The 19,723-nt window shown below is 42.4% G+C and overlaps 1 protein-coding gene across 16 annotated transcripts in view; it reads left to right on the top strand.

Moving 5' to 3' along the window:
• The window catches only part of LOC126400323 (ankyrin-3-like), a 236,498-nt gene that overhangs the window by 112,618 nt on the left and 104,157 nt on the right, over positions 1–19,723 (top strand). For 10 of the 16 annotated variants that reach the window (XM_050060950.1, XM_050060941.1, XM_050060949.1 and 7 more), the window contains exons 2-6: positions 4,201–4,302; positions 7,520–7,618; positions 9,210–9,308; positions 13,949–14,047; positions 18,942–19,127. In XM_050060950.1, coding sequence (XP_049916907.1) covers positions 4,201–4,302; positions 7,520–7,618; positions 9,210–9,308; positions 13,949–14,047; positions 18,942–19,127 — 585 coding nt within the window. Of the gene's footprint in view, positions 1–4,200; positions 4,303–7,519; positions 7,619–9,206; positions 9,309–13,948; positions 14,048–18,941; positions 19,128–19,723 lie in introns of all 16 variants that reach the window. The other 6 variants (XM_050060947.1, XM_050060940.1, XM_050060948.1 and 3 more) reach the window with 1 other exon arrangement.

The following is a 19,723-nucleotide window of genomic DNA, read 5'->3' as shown; positions in this document are numbered from 1 at the left end:
CTGGTTCAATATCAGCAAAGTTTCCCTTTATATTCATTGTCTTGTGTGGCGATCAGCAGTGATGTGGTGGTTCACTTTTACACTGTGATCTGTAGCCTATAGTTCGGCTTTAGCTTCTAACTATCTTTGTCTTTTTAACCTGTTGTTGCTGCTGAGTCAGTTTGACATCCTGGATATATCCTTCAAACACAGACTGTAGACCCCTCTGTCTGCTTCTCTCTGGAGTCACTCTTTCATTTCTCCAATTATATGATAATACTTCATCAGGGAGTGCAGTTAGTTACAGTGCGGGCTCCATGCTGACTCTGACAGCTTGACCATCACAAACTTGACTTGGTTGTTTCTTGGGATTTCCATTAGTCTTGTATTTACATTGTTATCTACAGGAGATTTATGAAAGTGATTTGATGTAAATTATGAAAAGAAACGTATTTGATATAAGCTGTGACAATTGGTGAGGTGGTCTCCGTCTTGTTTGCAGTTTAATGTGATTTATCAGACCAGAGATGAGGATGTAGTGACACTGCATTAATGAAGTAACACGTATCAGTAACATTTGCGTGTGCTGCTGTCAGAGAGGTTTGTAAATCACTCGCTGTAGCAGTCACTGGATAGACTTGTGTGTGATGTCATGGAGGCAGCGTGGCGTCCGGTAAGGCCCCCTGACTCTGACCCGCTGAGTGGATGCTGACACTGGAACACTCCCTGTGTGTTTGTGTATGTGTGATGATGAACTGAGATAAGATCCATTCACTGAGTGGGAAATGAGCTCAGCTGTCAGCTTTAGCCAACAATCTGTCTGCGACAACAGAGATCACGCTGCGGTGAGCACGACGGGACCGTCTGTGACACTATAGAGACTTTAACTTTTGAAAGATGTTAATAACACATTCGTCCTCTTACAAATGAAGAGTTGAACTCATGAGCAGTGACACTTTATTGTCGATCTAACATTTGCACTTTATTATGTCGCGGATTTGTTGAAACTGTATTCAACAAAACTGTAGTTAAGGTGTGGTTACGTTTAAGCACAAACTTTGTGACATGTTTTGGTAAAAACACCTGGTTTCAGGGGGACAATCTCGGCTGGAAACACAGAGATGACTCGCTAAAAAATTACAGGTTTTGCTGTTTGTTGGTTTTGACCAGTGGTCTACAATTATCTGCAGCTTGGGTGACACGCCATCCACCATCCCCTCCACCTCCTGATGATAAAGCCTGCTCATACACTACGTCTTTGCAACCCTTGATATGATATGTATAGAATTTAAAAACAAAATAATATAGCTGTAGTTGAGATACATAAGAACGTATCTGTACCTACGCTCATAGCTGGAATCTAATCCCAGTACGAAATGATGATTTAGAGGTATATCAATCCCAAATATTTTCTTAATCTCTCTTTGGACTGAGCGCCAGAAATTGACAATTTTAGGGCACGACCACATGAGATGATTACTGTATAAGTGCCACATTCAACTCAAATTGTGAAAAAGATTTTAGGGCGCATTCACACCAGGATAGTCCGGGGGACTTGGTTCAATTGAATGCTGAAAACTTTCCCACCTTCATTTGGTTCGGTTCACTTTCACACTGCACTTTTTAAAGCGGACCAAACCGCCTGGACAGCGTCACGCAATTACAACAGCTGCTCGTTTGGGAGCGGTATTGCCCGAAATGACGACTGACCAGGAAGAAAAAAAGCATCCTCTTCAGCCGGCTTGGTCACCACAAAAGCACCAAACACCAAAATGCACTGCGCTTTACGTCACTTCCTCTCTTTGGTTTGCTGGATAGTCCGTTTGCATTTTCCACTGTAGGCGAACTGCACCAGGGTTCACTTGCAAGTGAATCGAGACCCCCAGTTTTCAAGCGTACCAGGGTTCGCTCGTTTGGTCCGCACCAGAGGTCGAATGAGCATTCACACCACTCCAAACGAACTGAACTATCCGTGGAAGCGGACCAGGGTTTGTTTAAAGCGGACAAGGGTTCGCTCGTTTGGTCCGCACCAGAGGTCGAATGAGCATTGACACCACTCCAAACGAACCGAACTATCCGTGGAAGCGGACCAGGGTTCGTTTAAAGCGGACAAGGGTTCGCTCATTTGGTCCGCACCAGAGGTCGAATGAGCATTCACGCCACTCCAAATGAACCGAACTATCTGTGGAAGCGGACCAGGGTTCGTTTAAAGCGGACCAAATGTGAATGCGTCCTAAGAGTCCCATCTGAAAAGTTGGACTGTTGATTGGAAAAAATAAAGCATTGTGAAGGTGTGACTTTGGTTCTTGTGACACATTTCCTCACTATTTTCAGAATTTTTACAAACCAATCAATCGATTAATGGAAGAAATGATCAGCAGATTAATCCATGATGAAAATAATCTTTAGTTAATAGTTCACAATGAGCTCTTCCTCAGCCAACTATAAAAGTAAAATCCTTCTTTTACATTAATGCATGAGTCAGAATCATCTAATGATGTCATATAAAACAGTGTAACAGTCACAGAGGACATTTTTATATGTTTAATACTTGAAGTACATTTTTCCTGATTATACTTGCGTACTTTTACTTTGGGAACATTTTAAATGCAGTACTTTTACAGTGTGGGATTATACATTTTGTTCATGTAAAGGCTGTGAACACTTCCTCCAGTGCTGGTTTGTGAGTGAACACGGATGCAAAACTACACCATCAGGCTGTTCCTTTGCCCTTTGTGCGTCTGTGTGTGTGTGTGTTTATACTTTGTAGAGAATATTGTGGGTTAATAGGCACATGAGCCGAGGGTAATTGGAGAGCGCTCATCCTGTGTGACTGTGTGGGTATCTGTTGAAACACATGGGTGTGGCAGACTGAAGCTCTGCTCTGCAATCATGAAATCAGAGACACACACAGTCGATCTGCCTTCCTGCCTCTCATATGTTTCATCCCTTCATCTCCCCTCATACATATTTCCCTCTGAATATTGAGATGCGTTCACTGTATCGACACGTTGGCACAGAGTGAACCTTCTGATCAAACAGATAGAGTAAATCCCTTGTGTGTACGCTCGGATGTGATTTGGCAGCCTGGTTACTCTTGGCTTGTGTTGTTTGACCAAGCGGACATGTTGAAGACTTTTCACCCTCAAACCTACTATTTAAAATTTATTGTGGCTCTTGTTCAGCTTCTCAAACAGCTCGCCAAATAAATATGCCCTCGTTTTTTTTTGCAGCTATTAACATACGAGCCCTGAAGGATTTATTCAACTTATCTCTCATTGCAGGGATTCACAGAGACGCTATGACACATAACAGCTTCTGACTGATGCTCAACCCAAATAATAAATGGGCTAAAATAAGCTCTTAGTTATCAAAGATATGTAATTGCTGCTTTACAATATTTCAGGCTTTTCTTTGCACTTAGACACAGCAAAGACTTTTATTATTTTGGAATCTGTTTTGTGTCTTTTTAATAATTAAAACTGAAGTAAATATTATCATTTTTATTATTATTTTCTCCAAAAAGAAGCACATTCTTCAGGGGCTTAGGGTACTTGAACAGGTCACATAATGGCCCAGTAGTGCCCCCCACAAAATTTCAACAAAGCAGCTTCCAAAGCTGGTTTCACTGACATGTACGAAAATTGGTAGGCACATGTGACACCCCAAGATGTACAAAAATGCCTCTTGGAGCCATACTCTAAACCCAACAGGAAGCCCGACATTTTGAATTGTATGTGTAATTTTTGTGCATTTGTGGCCATTTCCAGGGGTGGTACTTTAACAAACTCCTCCTAGAGATTTAATCCGATGGACTTCAAATTTGGTGTGTCCCATCTAAAGATTTTGAAGATGAGAAGTTATTACAGGCTTGAGTTTTCGTCAATCTGTGTGACCGTGGTGAGGCGTCAAACTTCCATGTTTCGCCACCAAACAGGAAGTAGTTTGTAACTCCAGCATACATGGACCAGTCTGCCCCAAAGTCTCGTTCTGAACACATCTACATGTGTGATAGGTACAGCGTGATACTACTGGCAACAAGAAAAGGCATGTTGTTGACGAGATTCACCTCAGATTTAGCCAAAACAGCCATAAGACCTTGGTGATGGTTTAGCACCCCAGAGTTGCGCAGAGGTGCAAGGGCCCGTTTAAATTTTCTTTGTTTTCCTGTACCAGTAGTCACACTCACCATCCTCTTCCTCTCTCTGTGTCCCCTTGCAGACGGATGTAAATGCCTGTTACCTGCGATCAGCTCGGGCCGGGAACCTAGAGAAAGCTTTGGACTACCTGAAGAATGGAGTCGACATCAATATTTGTAACCAGGTGAGCTTGGAAGAAAAAAAATCACTTCAACACCACTGCTTCTGTAATTAAACTCACAATAGTAATTTGTTCTTTGCTCTGGTTGTCAAAGAACAAAGTTGGTAGAGATCTTAAAGTGATCAGACGTGAGCTAAATCCACTTTTCTACTGTCCAAATGTTGAGTTGTGTCCCCAAAAATATGGCTAAATGCACTGCTTCCCTGTCACACTGTTGCCCTCGGTGAAGTTCCAAACCAAGCTAAAAATGGAGTATTAATCACAGGAGTAGTTTGCATTGGTCCAGGGGAACTGGTCCAGCCACAGGGTCCAGATTTCTCCTTCGTCATTAGTTCAAGGTCCACACAGTTTAATGTATTCAGTGTCATACTTGCATTTGGCCATGTTGTTGAGATAGCTTGCTGTCTCTGTCACGTAGTCACTCACTCTACAGCAGGAAATAACGCTTCAAAATAAAAGCTCTGTGCTGTAAATTCACTGTACTTAAAAATAAAGTGTTTTTTACAAACTTGACACATTTGCGAGTCACAGAGACCCACTTTTGGGAACCACTGTACTAAACCTCCAAGTGGCTGGAGCAAAAAATGCATTTAGGGATTTAAATATTATCTGTTTTTATTTTATAATAACACAGACCATATTAGACACCACAGAGTAGGTCTGTCAATGAGTCTGCAAGGCTCATCTCTGGAGAAACATTCCTGGTACACATACACATCCAGGATATTATCTGGTTTACTGTCCTGTTTTGTAGTAATTCTCACAATATTCCATCACTCATGTTGCTTATTAGTCCGGATATACGGATTTATTCATAAATCCAGTCTGACACTCCATGAAAGTGCTGTTGTTAGAAGAAACAGACTTAAAAAGTGTTAAAACGGATGAAAGAAATGCTTCTCTGTTGATATGAGGGGCTATAATACAGAATGTAGCACCACTTTTGTGGGAGCTTATTGACGGTGAAGATGATGATGTCAGTGATGATTATTATGAGACTTGATATAGACTGTAAGAATATGCCTATGAAAATAAATTACAAACTTAGTGTTGAATCATTTAATTTTGTGCCATTTCGAGGCTTTTCCATTCCGATGCTCTAACGGTAAAATTGACCTATATTCCAACATTCATTCATTCTCCATAACCGCTTATCCTGTTAGGGGTCACGGGGGGCTGGAGCCTATCCCAGATGACACTGAGCGAGAGGCGGGGTACACCCTGGACAGGTCACCAGACAATCACAGGGCTGACACATAGAGACAGACAACCATTCACACTCACATTCACACCTACGGACAATTTAGAGTCACCACCAGTCTTGACACGGGTAGAACATGCAAGCTCTGCACAGAGGGGCTCCTCCATCTTGGGATTCAAACCGTACCAAACTGATTCGAGCCAGGAACCCTCCTGCTGTGAGATGACAATGCTAACCACTGCACCCCCGTGCCACCCCTATATTTCAACAGCGCTCCAAATTTAAAGAGTGCCCTCTGGCGCTCGGAGTGACTATTAATGAACACCCAATGCACCTGCTCGTAGCCACAAGTGTGAACAAAGCATCTGCTGTACACATTAATCATCAGACAACAATTTGGTGGCCCCCTGCAGTAACCCTGAGGACCCCCTGTTGAAGACCTAGGAGTTAACATTTATTGTAGCACCACAATCTAAACTATTGACATCCCCATCAGCCTCTGCTGCACTTGTATTTTTTGCTAATAAGCAGAGTTAGCATGCTAACGCCCTCAATGGTCGCCATCTTGGCTACGTAGCGGAAGGGGAGGGACCACTTTTCAAACCGGAAATAGCAGCCGAGGACTGTGCGACCTTGAACGTCGCTGCATTGTACAAATACATGTGTTTTTTGCACTAAGCACCACTATACTGTTGCCGGGTATAAGCCAGCAGTATGTTTATTGGGTTAATTTAGCAGAACAATAACGCGAATGCTAATGCAAGTTTGCTAACTAGCCAATTTGTGGTCGTCATTTCCGGTGAGTGCGGCTGTGTGTTTGGTTTGAGACAACACTACCCTGTCGAAATTGGCGCACTACGCCAGTGAGTACATAGTGCACATAGTATACTACATGGAAGTGTACTAACGGAAGTACGTGATTTGAGACACACCACTGCATAACATCAGAATGTTAGCATTGTCATTGTTAGCATGTTAGCATGCAGATGTTAGCTTTTAGCTCAAAGCACTACTGTGCCTTTTTTCCACTTAAATCTTTATTAAAACAAATTTTGTGACACTGACATGTCAGTAACAACAGAATGTTAAAATAATTTAAAAATAATAAGAGCTAACGAAACACACATTTTTACAGCCTCGAGGATTAGTGTATCTATTGATTATTATTCCATTCCAGTGTCGTCTTTTTGAGTCCAGTATAGAGTCGATTTTTCCCACTTTCTTTCTAGTTGTGCTTCCTGTAGTCTCAGTATGTGTGCTAATTTCTCCATGAAAAATATTTCTTCCACAATTGTCAGCCATCGATCCTTTGTTGGTGGTGTTTCTTTACCCCAGTTCCCAGTGATAGCTTTCTTGCTTGCTACTAGCAATACTTTGATCAAATATTTATCGCTAGCAGTAACATTTTCTTCAGAAAATTTACATAGATAAAGTACCAAACCTCATATCCTGGTATGTGCTTTAGGTGTTGACATACAATTTCCCAAAATACAGTTATTTTGTGACATTTCCAAAAAAAACGAGAGTGGTCTACATCAAAAAGCACCACCGTGCCTTAATTTGCCTCACACATCTTTCTTTTTCCTTTATCTGGACATCTTTTTACTGTGAGTCTTCTGTTGATAAAATCTGACTTATTGTACAGACAGATGGAGCATCACTGTATCTGAGCAGCCAGAGTGGACACTAACTTCATCTGCTGTTGACAGTGTTTTAAAGTATACTTCTTCTTGCCAACAGTTCCCATGAAAAGACCAAACCCCAACAACTAATGCATCCTACTAATGAGTAGCATCTGTGCGTTCAAAGCCTGAGCTGCCTCCTCTTATTCCATTGTCCAAATTTGAACCATTTATTTTGAGTTTATATATAAAAAGGTTTGGATCAAAGTTCTGATAACATCCAGTGTCACTCAGTAAACAACAAGCAGAACCCTGAGCTATTTAAATAAAGGTTATAATATGTAAACAGGGTTTAATGTGTTGATTTTAAAAGCTTCTTTCTCTTCTCTCCCTCCAGAACGGACTAAATGCTCTCCATCTGGCCTCCAAGGAGGGCCATGTGGAGGTGGTGGCTGAGCTCATCAAGCACGGCGCCAACGTGGACGCAGCGACTAAGGTGTGTGTGCCACCCAGGAGTCACACAAACACACACACACACATGCTGTAGTTTGCTTCGTCAGCTTCTTCCCAAAGTCACTTTGCTTAAGCAGCAGTGAGGGAGATGAGTGGCTGTGTGTTAGAAACAGAGCGGCTGAGTGAACTGATTTAGTGAAAGGAAACAGTCTCGTCTCATTGTCGTGTGTGTGTGTGTGTGTGTGTGTGTGTGTGTGTGTGTGACAGTGTCTCAGACATAAATGTTTGTAAATTATGTGACAGTGATAAAATTCCACACAGTAAATGCATCCATCAAGAGGAAAAGCAATTACACTCCTTCTTCTTCTGGAGCCGCTCTGCATAAAGAAACATACACATTATTACAGCAGAGGTTTTAATCCAATAACGTCATATTTAATTTTTAGGGCTGTAAAGCAATTAAAAAAGAACAATCTAATTAATTGTCAGTGTCAGTGTATAATTACTTTGATTTAAACAGCCAAAAAGTTGGTTACACACATGTCTACATGAAACTGTACTACAGTCTAGTAGCATGAGAGGAACAGGAGATACAGCAGTACAGATTGAGGAATGAGGGGAGGTGTGTATGTGGAGTTTCCAGTGACAGCAGCTGCTGTTTAGCTGCTTTAGCTGACACACACACGACAGGTGCGTCCATTAGAGGTTCAGTATGTGCGACTCATAACCACCCTCACATTTTATACATTCTCCTCTCTGCTTGTGTCACAAAATTATACTGTAACACAGTGTTTTATTCAGTATATACCTCTCACTGTTTCTCCTCTGCTGTACCTTTCTATAACCTCACAGTAAGAAGTGTTGATAATAATAATGTCTCAGTATTATGTAACAGAAAGTAAAACACTGACATGCTCTCTGATTTAGGGGTGTTTACTGGAAGAAATATAAGTAGGACTGTACCTGAATCAGAATTATGCCAGTCAAATCAGATTTGGCTGTTCAATACGTATATTCGATGATTCTTGTTTTTTAAATATAAAGTTTTGAATTTGAATGTGCTCTGCAGGACGTTCACTGTGACAGCACCATTCACATTATGTAGTTAACAAGCTAACTGCGCTAACAACTGATAGGAAATGTGCAACACCATTTTTTGTACTTTCCACTAGATATCAAACAAAAGCCAGAGGCTGTGTCATGTTAAGTATCTGGAATCTCATTTTCAAGTAAAAGTTTTGGAACGACAGCTCTGATTTGGGGGCTTTAGAGGCTGTAAACAGGAAGTGGCCATGGAGTCAGTTGGTTAGTCAGCCTATATTTGTTTACATTTGGTAAACAAACACCAATTGAAATATGCCAAATTAGCTATTAGCACTTCCTGTTTACAGTGTGCCCATTAATGTACAGACAGCTGTCTCTGGATTCATTTGATACAGAGGAAACTTAAAAACATGATGATTCTCAGGCAGGTTCTGAAGCTATAAGGAGCATCCAGTTTCTATGGTTTCTAAGCAACAATATAGACGTTAACAAACAGCAGAGATACTGATGTCTTTAAGGGAGATGAAGTCACACTGTGCCTATACATACATGTGTCATATCTGTGTTTTGTCATTTTGTTTCCCAAGCAGAAAGGAAACACAGCCCTCCACATAGCTTCCCTCGCTGGGCAGACAGAGGTGGTGAAGGAACTGGTCACTCACAACGCCAACGTCAACGCACAGTCTCAGGTAAGACACACACACACTCACGCACGGATTTTTGTAGTTCTATCTTTGTTAGGACCCTCATTGACATAATGCATTCTCTAGCCCCTTACGCTAAACTAAAGCCCAATCCCAATACCCCCCTTGTCCACCGCCCCTTGGCCCTCGAAATGAAGCAACGAGGGGAAGGGGAAGGGGTTGGGACACCACTCACTACATCACCGCGTCGGTTCCGTTCACGCATACTTAACTATTTTAAACAGGAAGCTGCGAGCCATCTACATTTCCAACCAGCATCTACAATGGAGTCTCCAGTTGAGTTCATCCTACCTATCACATTTGCTGTATTAATCATGCTTCGTTTGATGAACGAGAGACGACAGGGGACTTTTGCTAGCTAGCTAGCAAGCTAACCAGCTAACGTTACGAGGCAGCANAAATCCCTCGCTCCGAAGGGCTAGTTTCATACCCATGACCCCTCGTTATGCCCCCTACCCCTACACGCAAGCAGGAATTGGGACACCCCTACCCCTCGCTGGAACGCGCAAATGTAGGGGTAGGGCCAAGGTGTAGGGCTAAGGGGGGGTATTGGGACGGGCCCTAACTCTAACCCTGAACCCAAAAATGTCCTCACTCTGTTGCTAGAATACAGTTTTTTGGTTCTCGCTATGTAGCATGTACAAGTACACACACACACACAAAAACGCAGGTCTCTAACTGTGAAATTGTCAAATCATTTTTGTTGGAAATCCACGTTTGAGTGTGTGAGTTCATGCAGATGAATACGCATACAGCGATTATACACACCGTCCATCTGTGTGTGTGTGTGTGTGTGTGTGTGTGTGTGTGTGTGTGTGCTGTGTCAGCAGCTCTGCAGTGCTTCCTGGCCCACATTCATCGTCAGCACACACACTTTCACACACTTACTCACACATACACCCTGCTCTGGTCGCCACAGCAACCATAATAATGTCAAAGCTTTGGTCGGAGCTGTACAGATGAAGAAAATAAAGTTGATACTGATGAACTATGATGTTTTAGTTCTGTATTAAAACACATTAAATCATCATCTATCATTTTATTTTTGTTTTATCATAAATAATAATTTACATTACAGCACTTTAAGGAGAGCAGATCGCAGGGACAGATTATATAAAATTAACAAATAATTAAAAGCAAAACCTTTTTGAACATAATGTGCAGATGTTACTGTCTCTGTGTAGTGAGGAGTTTCTGTTTAATTGTCACTTTTAGCCGTGCAGAGTCAAACCATGCTGCGCCAATTTGCGTTTCCCTTTGTCAGTTTAAACATGCTACACTACAAACTATTTCTGTACCATTATGCCACCTTATAGACCAAATCACAGTGTTTGGTTACAATAACTTTGGGTAGAAAACCCTTGTGTCACATACACAAAATGAAATGGTGCAGAGTGAATTCTGCCTCAATTGGTTAGTTTTTAGCCACCTAACAAAGGACACACTTAAAAAGAAATCAATATCAGTTTAAGTGTGTGCTATATTTAGAATATCTTCACCGCTTTGCTGTCAGACAGCCTGTAACAATGGGGAATGGAAGCCGTTATCTCAAAGCCACCAGACTCCACTGACAACAACAGCAATTTTACTTCGTCAAACATGGGGGTTGTTGGACGACTGCTGCCGCCATCAGTTAGTGTGTGAGATAATCGTGATGGGCAAAGCAGTTCTTTAGATGTTACTGAATCACTAGAATCAGTTCATTAAAAAGATTAATTCAGAAGATTTGTTTAAAAGATTCGTTCACGGAATCGTTCAGTGCTTTGCGGGAAGAGCCCTGTGTTTGCCCTGCACTGGTGAGTCTCATTATTGGCCAGCCAAACATTTTAAGTTTGTTTATCTGGAAACTAAGTCTGTTAATGAGGAGGTGTGTGGCCTCCTCCTGGCTACATTAGCCGTTAGCTTGGAGAAAACGGTCCCTATGAAAGTGTATCGTTGAGAAGAAGTGATTTGAATCACTCAGGGATTGGGGTTACGTCGTTCACCGAGTGATTCGTTCACCGAATGATTCGTCATGTGCTAGGCAGTCCCTCCTTGCACCCTGGCTGCCTCGTGACTCGCGAGTGATTCATTGTTCGCACCGACCGAATCGGCACTTCCACTCCCAGCCTGCACGCTCGCTGCTGAGCTCAACTGAACTGAGAAATGAACGAATCAGTTCCGGAAGTGATTCAGTTCAGTACGTTCACTCAACAGATTCGTTCTTTTGACTGATTCGTTCGCGAACGACACAACACTATGAGATAAAGTACAGAAAATATTCCAAATATATATCTAAACTGAAGTTGATGTTTTAGGTAGGAGGCTAACACACATTTTGCTTCAGCTTTGCCAACGGCAGTACGTTGTTTAGCCTCCACGCTTGTAGATTGGTTTGTTGAAGACGTTAGTGTACGATGAGTTTTATTTTCATGAGGACTTAACCAGGAGATTGTCTTGTTTTCCTCTGTTCATTATTTTGCATCTACATAATTTAATGTTAACGACGTTCAGATATTGCTTACATATTTTATTTTGCTCTTTGCGCTAAATTTGGAACTATTTAATATCGCGCACCTTCTGTGTAGGTAGTGAGAGTTGTGATTAAATTTGGCGGAGTGATATATATAAAAGATGTGAGATGCCGCTATTGTTGTCGATTTGCAGTTGTCCTACGTTCTTTTCCGGACATTAAAGTGGATCTAGTTACACAGAGAAGCTGTTCCCGTGCTCTTACCTCACACACAGCACTTAATTTAGTAACTAGTAAGTTTATAAGTAAGACATGATAGAGAAACCTTACATTAGCAAAGCAACCAAGTGCGTAAAATAGGCAGAGCAGAAACATCGGATAGGTCGGACCACCATGTTTTTATCTTTTAATGTTACAGTTATGGCTGAAAATGATATTAAAGTTTGCACATTTTACAGATCTTTGCACTTGAAATCAACTGCCAGTCGTCCACCCAGAAGTGATTGTTGTTTTTAGTGCGACGTCATGGTGATTTGGTGTATTAAATTTGCAATTAATTCATAAATATAGAATCTGAACTTGCTGCAATGCAGTGTTTAGTGATGTGTAAAGTGTTGCTGCTAAAAACAGACAGAAGAGTATGTGGGTGTGTAATCTGCAGTTTTTATTCTTCAAAGTTAGCTTTATTTCTTGTGTCCTTCGTCATCACTGCGACTTTGCTGTTTAACTGAAATGTGCTCTGAGAGAATCTGTTGGTGCATCGACACCAGAATAAACACAAAGAGGAGGAGAGGAGGAGGAGGAGGAGGGTGAGCTTTTTTTTTCTCCACGCTGAAGTGATTTTGGGATCCTCGTGTTGCCATGGAGACGTATCTTCTTGTTCTGGTGTCACACACAGACACACACACACACACACACACACACACATACACGCTCCTCTTCAACTGGAGCCTCAGGTCAGCTTTTATCTTTGCTGTTATCAGGTGTGAGGAATGTTGGGAGGTGACAGTATGTACTCTATGATAGCTCTGCTGGAAGAACACACTCAGGTGCAGCTGTAGAGGTCGTATGAGAGCAAACCGTCAGTCATAGTCCTGAATATAACAACTATAAATCATGATGAAGCAGATTTCTTTTAACTGAATTATGAAACATTTATAGATTAGAAACCCTGCTCCCTGATGAGGATGTGTTTTTGGCTGAGCCAGTAAATTAAATATCTGACAAATGAAGGTACTTTATCACATTAATGCAAAACATCCAGTAAATCCAATATCGTCATAAAGCAGTCCTGCTTATTGATTTTTAACACTGTTGCAAGCAGAGATATTAATGAGATAGATCATTATTATTATTATTTTACTGCACAGGTAACATATTGTCATAATAATGTGTTAGACAGGAGCCAGTATGTAATTGGAAATTCACCTGAGACGCTGTGGGCTAATGGGCATGTAGCTACTTCCATGTTTCAGATGATACGTCATGTTTGTAGTCGACCAATGAAGATGAGTTTACATATCACCTTGGGTTCGTCCTTCACCTTCTCAAAATGATCCCACACTTTGGATTTCCTGCCCGACATGTTATTAACTAGCCTGTGGAATAACCGCAGGTACCAGCCCTGGAAATTAACCTGACGAGGTCACTTCCTGTGTCTGTCCTTTCAAATTAAATTCCCACATGGTCCAGTCATATAGGTTTGGATTTATTTTGAGAAGGCGCAGCTCCTAACAGAGTTTCATGTTTTTGTTTTTGTTTTTCTGCGACTAAGCGACCAATGAAATGTTGCCGACCTTTCTGGTTGACTTGATAAACAAACAAAAAATGAAGCATATACCTTATCTTGTATTGTGACTTCCATATCTCAGATTTCCAAGTAAACTATTTCATAATTGCCGTACAGTTTTGTCCCATAATTATGAGATATGGAAGTCATAATTACGAGATAAGGCCTCCAGTTGTGTTCGTCTGTGTCTTTGTTTTTCTTTTCTTTGCTGAATGCAATGCACTTTCATTCATTCTGACTTCTTGTCCACACAGCAGAAGATTCAACAGTTTTATCTAATGTTTAGACTCCCAGAGTTCGACAGACACTATTGGTGTAATGGCCCTTTAACGACAGACGTCATGCTCTTGATTCTAAATCAGTGTTATCCTTCCTGTTTTCCAGAATGGCTTCACTCCGCTCTACATGGCGGCGCAGGAGAACCACATGGACGTGGTGCAGTTCCTACTGGACCATGGCTCCAGTCAGAGCATCGCCACCGAGGTAACTGAACAGATGATACACAGCACATACACACTTGTTCACACACACGAGCCCAGAACAGCTTCTAATAGCCCCTCCTCATTCAGCCTCCCAGTAATTACACGGCAGCTTCTGTGGTGCAAATGGTAAATAGGTGGCTGCCACCAGTGACTCATTCAGGAGACAAAGGCTGAACAACATGAAGTCTTTGTGTGCCGAGCTGTAAGAAATAAGTACAGAGAGGTTATTAACAGGAGAGCGTGACGACGGATTCATTCAGAGTGACCTTGACTGTCTCCAGAGGGAGGAACCAGTGACGTTAGCAGTCTGATATCTGTGTGTGTGAGAGTGTGTGTGTGAGAGTGTGTGTGAGAGAGTGCTACACTGTGAGTGTGTCAGTACCATCCATCATCTGCTGTAGTACCGGCAGACGGCCAACTGCCACTAAAGTGTGACAAACACGTCCTCATTTTGGCCAAATCTCTCCATCTGAGGCATATTTATGAGGCCAGTGCTTAAAATATTAACCACTCTTCTTCTCTTATTATTATCTCTATTATCTCTTCTCTCATTATCTTTGTATGGTTTTAAATGTTTGATTATAGCGCCAATAAAATACCTGAGTTACAGTCCAGATACCAGAACAGTACTATTTCTAGCATGGAGTAGTGTAAGAGGTAGTCAGATATTTTACTGTAGTTAAGTGGAAATATTCATTAACTTCCGTAACCGCTTATCCTCTTGAGGGTCATGGCGGGCTGAAGCCTATCCCAGCTGACATTGGGCAAGAGGCAGGGTACACCCTGGACAGGTCACCAGACTATCACAGGGCTGACACATACAGACAGACAACCATTCACACTCACATTCACACCTACGGACAATTTAGATTCACCAATTAACCTGCATGTCTTTGGACTGTGGGAGGAAGCTGGAGCACCTGGAGGAAACCCACACTGAAGGGCTCCGTCCTGGGATCAAACCAGGAACCCTCTTGCTCGCCTTGGCCTCCAGTGCAAACACACCCTTGAGACCAACGTCAGCGGCCGTCCCCACAAGAGGGCTACCTGGTTGATCCTGCAAGTAGCATATGTTCATCTCAAAGATTAAGCCGTGCAAGTCTAAGTACACACAGCCGGTCCAGTGAAGGTGCAAATGGCTCATTAAATCAGTTATGGTTCCTTTGATCGCTCCAACGTTACTTGGATAACTGTGGCAATTCTAGGGCTAATACACGCCAACGAGCGCTGACCTCTGGGGATGCGTGCATTTATCAGACCCAAAACCCATGGGGGCTGCCCTCTATAACCTTTAGCCGATTGCTGGCCCTTGTGGCAGCGACGTCTCATTCGAATGTCTGCCCTATCAACATTCGATGGTACTTTCTGTGCCTAGGGGAGCGCGAGGAACCTCCTTACATGGCGTAAACTGTAACACTAGCCCCTTTTACACTGCCAGATTTTCGGCGAATGTTGGGCTGTTTTGCCGGCAAGCTGCAAGCGTTTAGACACACAGAGCCGGATTGGCGAGTTGATCCGAGGTGCCCAATTTTCCGCCTCGTAGGGTAGTCATATTGGCGGAACCTTTTAGTTTAAACAGAACGAGGCGGCCTTCCACAACGGGAGGGGCTGTTGAAGACTTGTGGGAGGAGCTGTTGATGACGCCGCACGTGCGACCCACTGGCGGTGGATAAACAGGAAACAGCTGATAGCAGGAATTAGCGAGCAGCTAGTAGCAAGAGGGAAACACAAACCTGACAGACACTGTAAAGATGAGCAACTGGGGAGACAAGGAATTGCGCGCCCTCCTTGTCCTCGCAAACGAAGAGGCCATTAACCGTCAGATGACGGGGACGGTGAAGAACGGGCTGACTTACGAGAGAATCACCGCAGCTGGTCAGTCCTTTCACGTCACTGTTTACGTCACACACTGAGCTACACGTTTTGTTACTTGCTCACGCCCCCTATTGCCCTGAAAAAGGCACATTCTATATGAACAAAAGTAGGAAGGCGGCATTTTGCTGCACTCCCCGATTTTGTTTTTATACTGCCAATGCTGAAAAAAGACTGATTGGGCTTTCCTGCAAATTTGCACAATTCCTGTTTAAAAAGAGCTACAGACCTTTTACGTGGTGACACAGGGTCAATCCTCTCATGCTTCTGGCCAGTTGACTGCAAAACTGCCAAACAGTAACCCACGAAATTTCACAGAGACTGGACGTGTTTCAGCGTGTTTTCGGCTGACCTAAGTAAATTTCTTTGTCACAATTGTTTTTTGATCACTGAGATGTGTCTGTAAGTCCCTGAATCCAATCATATATCATCTTAATAACTGTCTTGTTGCCTAAAACATAGCACCATTTGAGCTATGTAACCAACTCCCAGCAAGTGTTAGCTAGGTACGATACAATTTCCACACAGCAGGGGTCGTCATAAAGCAGTGTTACAAATGTTCAGTTTGAACTAATGTCTTTAATTAAATGAGACATACTTTCTATTTTTAATTTGTCAGGTATCTTAATGACGCACAATTTAACAGTCTTGTCAATATTCATACATTCAGTGCTCATATTTGACATGTGGATCTAGATTACCCAGTCTTTGTACAACTATCGGTCCAACCACTGAATATCGACGATAGACGAACACGTGGATGGATACCTTTCCTTCCCCTGATGTAGATGGAGAAATAGGTATCTACATATACACTTCCATCAATCAGTCACAGATGAAAAGAGAAAAATAGGCAATATCCACACATACTGTGTATCCATCTATGTGTTAGACCTTCCAAACTGTCCACTGGTGGGTAGATGAGAGATGTGCAGATGTTTGGATATCAAAACACCTGGGCACTGTGGTTTGTTTAGCAAACTTACTCAAACAGGAAGACATAGTGCATTGGTTGGGGACTACTTTCAGTGGTGGATTAATACACATTTGGTGCTGTCCTGAGTATTTACAGCAGGAGGATGATGTATGCCTGACTGACTCAAAATGAACTGCTGTATTGGTGCTCCTGCCGTCCTCATCTTTCCTTTCATCTCTCCTCCTGTCTCCTTCTCCCCATCCTCCATCATTTGTCCCTTTGTCTGCCTCCTTCTCCTCCTCACCACATCTCTCCTTCTCTCCTCCTCCGCCTCCTCCCCACAGTCTCCTCCAGCGGGAGACATGAGTGAATTATTCATGTAGGGAAATATATATCCATGTTTGAAGCAACTCACAGTGTTTAATAATTCATGTTTAACCATTTCAGCGTAGCAGCGGGCAGGACGGTTCAGAAAACCCTTTGTTTTTTAAATCTTTTGTCTGAATTTGATCAGTTTTTTATTTTAGGTATTTTATTTTTGAACATAAGTAAAAACTACAGAAATGTTCAACTTGTCGTGTTCTATAGTTTTGATTTGTGTGATTTTAAGTTAATATTTTCAGCTAATTTTGTTTCAGTGATGCAAAATTCTGCTGCGTCACTGCAAGTTTCCAGGCTCGCAGATCGAGATCAAACCCTTTCAGTGCCTTTGTGTTCGCTGCTGCTCTTGTTGTCGTCTCTTGAATTATTTTTAGGACGTTAAACTGACTTTTTTCCTGAATCCGTAATGAAGCCGATGAAACAGGAGGGTAGTGCTCTGGGATGGCTTATGACTTTTGAATTTCTTTACAAGGCTAAATTTATGCATTTGAACATGCTTGTGTGCCTGTGGGTGTGCTGCGGAGATGCTCGTGGATCTGATTATGAGTGTGTGTTAGCGTGCGCGTGTTAGCGTGTGTGTGTACGTGTGGTTGTTTGTGTTCTCGCCTGTACAGTTTTGTGATCTCTGAGGGGAGCTTCTGCTTTGATGTGTGGGTGTAGTGATGCTGAGTTGGTTTTATCCAGACAGCCGGCATCCTGTGTAAACACACACACACATACGTCTGTGCACACACATACACACACACACACACACACACACACACAAATTACCCCCGTGTTGTTTTACTTGTGAGAAATCTTTGCTTTTCTTTGATGATTCATAGATTCAGCTGCTGGTAGCCTCTGCTGTGTGTCATTTATTACACGGCCTGTGTGAGTGTGTGCAGTTAGTTTCATCTTGTTGTCTTTGTTAGCGAACATTAGCAGCTAAATTTCCTTTCGATCCGTCCGTGAGCGAGACTCTGAACTCCTCCTCAGGCACTTAAACTCTTTAGAGCATTAGCTAAAATGCCTGAATTGATAAGTGGTTATTAGATTACCCTGCACCTGTTAAAGGAGCTGTATGAGACATCCAGAGAAATCTATGAGTCAGAGTCTGACTCAGGTTGTCTGCACACGGCTCTCAACATGGAGGTGACTTACGCTACCTTGTCAAAAAAATGCTAACGTGGCCTGAATTAATATCAGAGTCTTGCTACCCTATTGAAAAATGATTAGAAGCGGGGTTAAGTGTACTGTACGGCTGTGATCAAACTACAAGTGACACAGCAACAGCGTGACCAACTACATTATCGCCGAGTCACCACTGAAGTGTTGCTCAAGCACTCGTCTGCTACCTGCAACAAAGCACCTCCACTGAACGCCATCTAAAGTTGTATTTGGAAATAAAATATCAGCTTATGATCAGTGTCTTAGCCCCATTTTAATTTCACATTTCGCTGCTCTATTGTATTCCCATTTGCTCTGCAATACATAGAAAGCTAGCATACTGTCAGCTAACTACAGCTAAAAACAGACCACGTTATTGGTTGATGCCTCACTCCATCATTGGAGTGCTGAAAAAAGTTGAGGTTAGCGAAAATGAAATGAAAATAAATGGTTAAATAATAATTACTCAAATGTCTTGCCACGACAGTTTACTCTCTTGTTTATTTATTTAGCTGTTAGCTATCTGCTAGCAGCTAACATTAAGTATTCACGTGTTCCTTTTGTATTTTGTTCACAGGATGGTTTCACTCCACTGGCGGTGGCTTTGCAGCAGGGACACGACCAGGTGGTTTCCCTCCTGCTGGAAAACGATACCAAGGGGAAGGTCCGCCTGCCTGCACTGCACATCGCCGCACGGAAAGACGACACCAAGGCCGCCGCGCTCCTCCTCCAGAATGACCACAACGCCGACGTGGAGTCTAAGGTACGCTGTCTGTTCAATAAGCAGGACTACGATTCCCAACATGACCTACTAACTGACACAGAGAATTTTTTTTTTTTGTCTAATTAAGATACGATCCACCTTAATCCGGGCCCCATTATGCTGTGTGTATATTATGGGCATGGCTTCTGGTTATTTATTCACTGAGCTGGTGTCTGCGAGTTGGCAACGTGCTGCAGGTGTATTTGATTTCCTTAGAGATTTTAGATTTTGGATAAATAAATGAAGTTTGAATAAATGAAACATGTTAATTAATAAGCTTTAGGGGCCATGCTACCTGTTTCCCCCTATTTCCAGTCTTTATGCTAAGCTAAATCAGCTTAGCTTCATATTAAGTGTACAGACTCTACGCAGAGCCTACGTCGTGGCCTACACACATACCCTACGTCACGTGAGCATTTATACTTGTGGGGTGGTGTGTCTGTGTCACTCTGCAGTTACACCTCCAAAACACTAGTCGGCAGCGGGGTTTCTGTGAAGTGCTGTAAAGTTTAGTTGATTCAAAACACACATTAAACGCACATTAAACATGGCCTAATAGAGACAACTTCAAACACAAGTACACAAACAGCTTCACT

This window comes from Epinephelus moara, chromosome 13, assembly GCF_006386435.1.
Source record: "Epinephelus moara isolate mb chromosome 13, YSFRI_EMoa_1.0, whole genome shotgun sequence".
In the NCBI taxonomy this organism is placed as follows: Eukaryota; Metazoa; Chordata; class Actinopteri; order Perciformes; family Serranidae; genus Epinephelus; species Epinephelus moara.
Note: the sequence above shows the minus strand (reverse complement) of the source record. Positions and strands in the feature narration are given on the sequence as shown.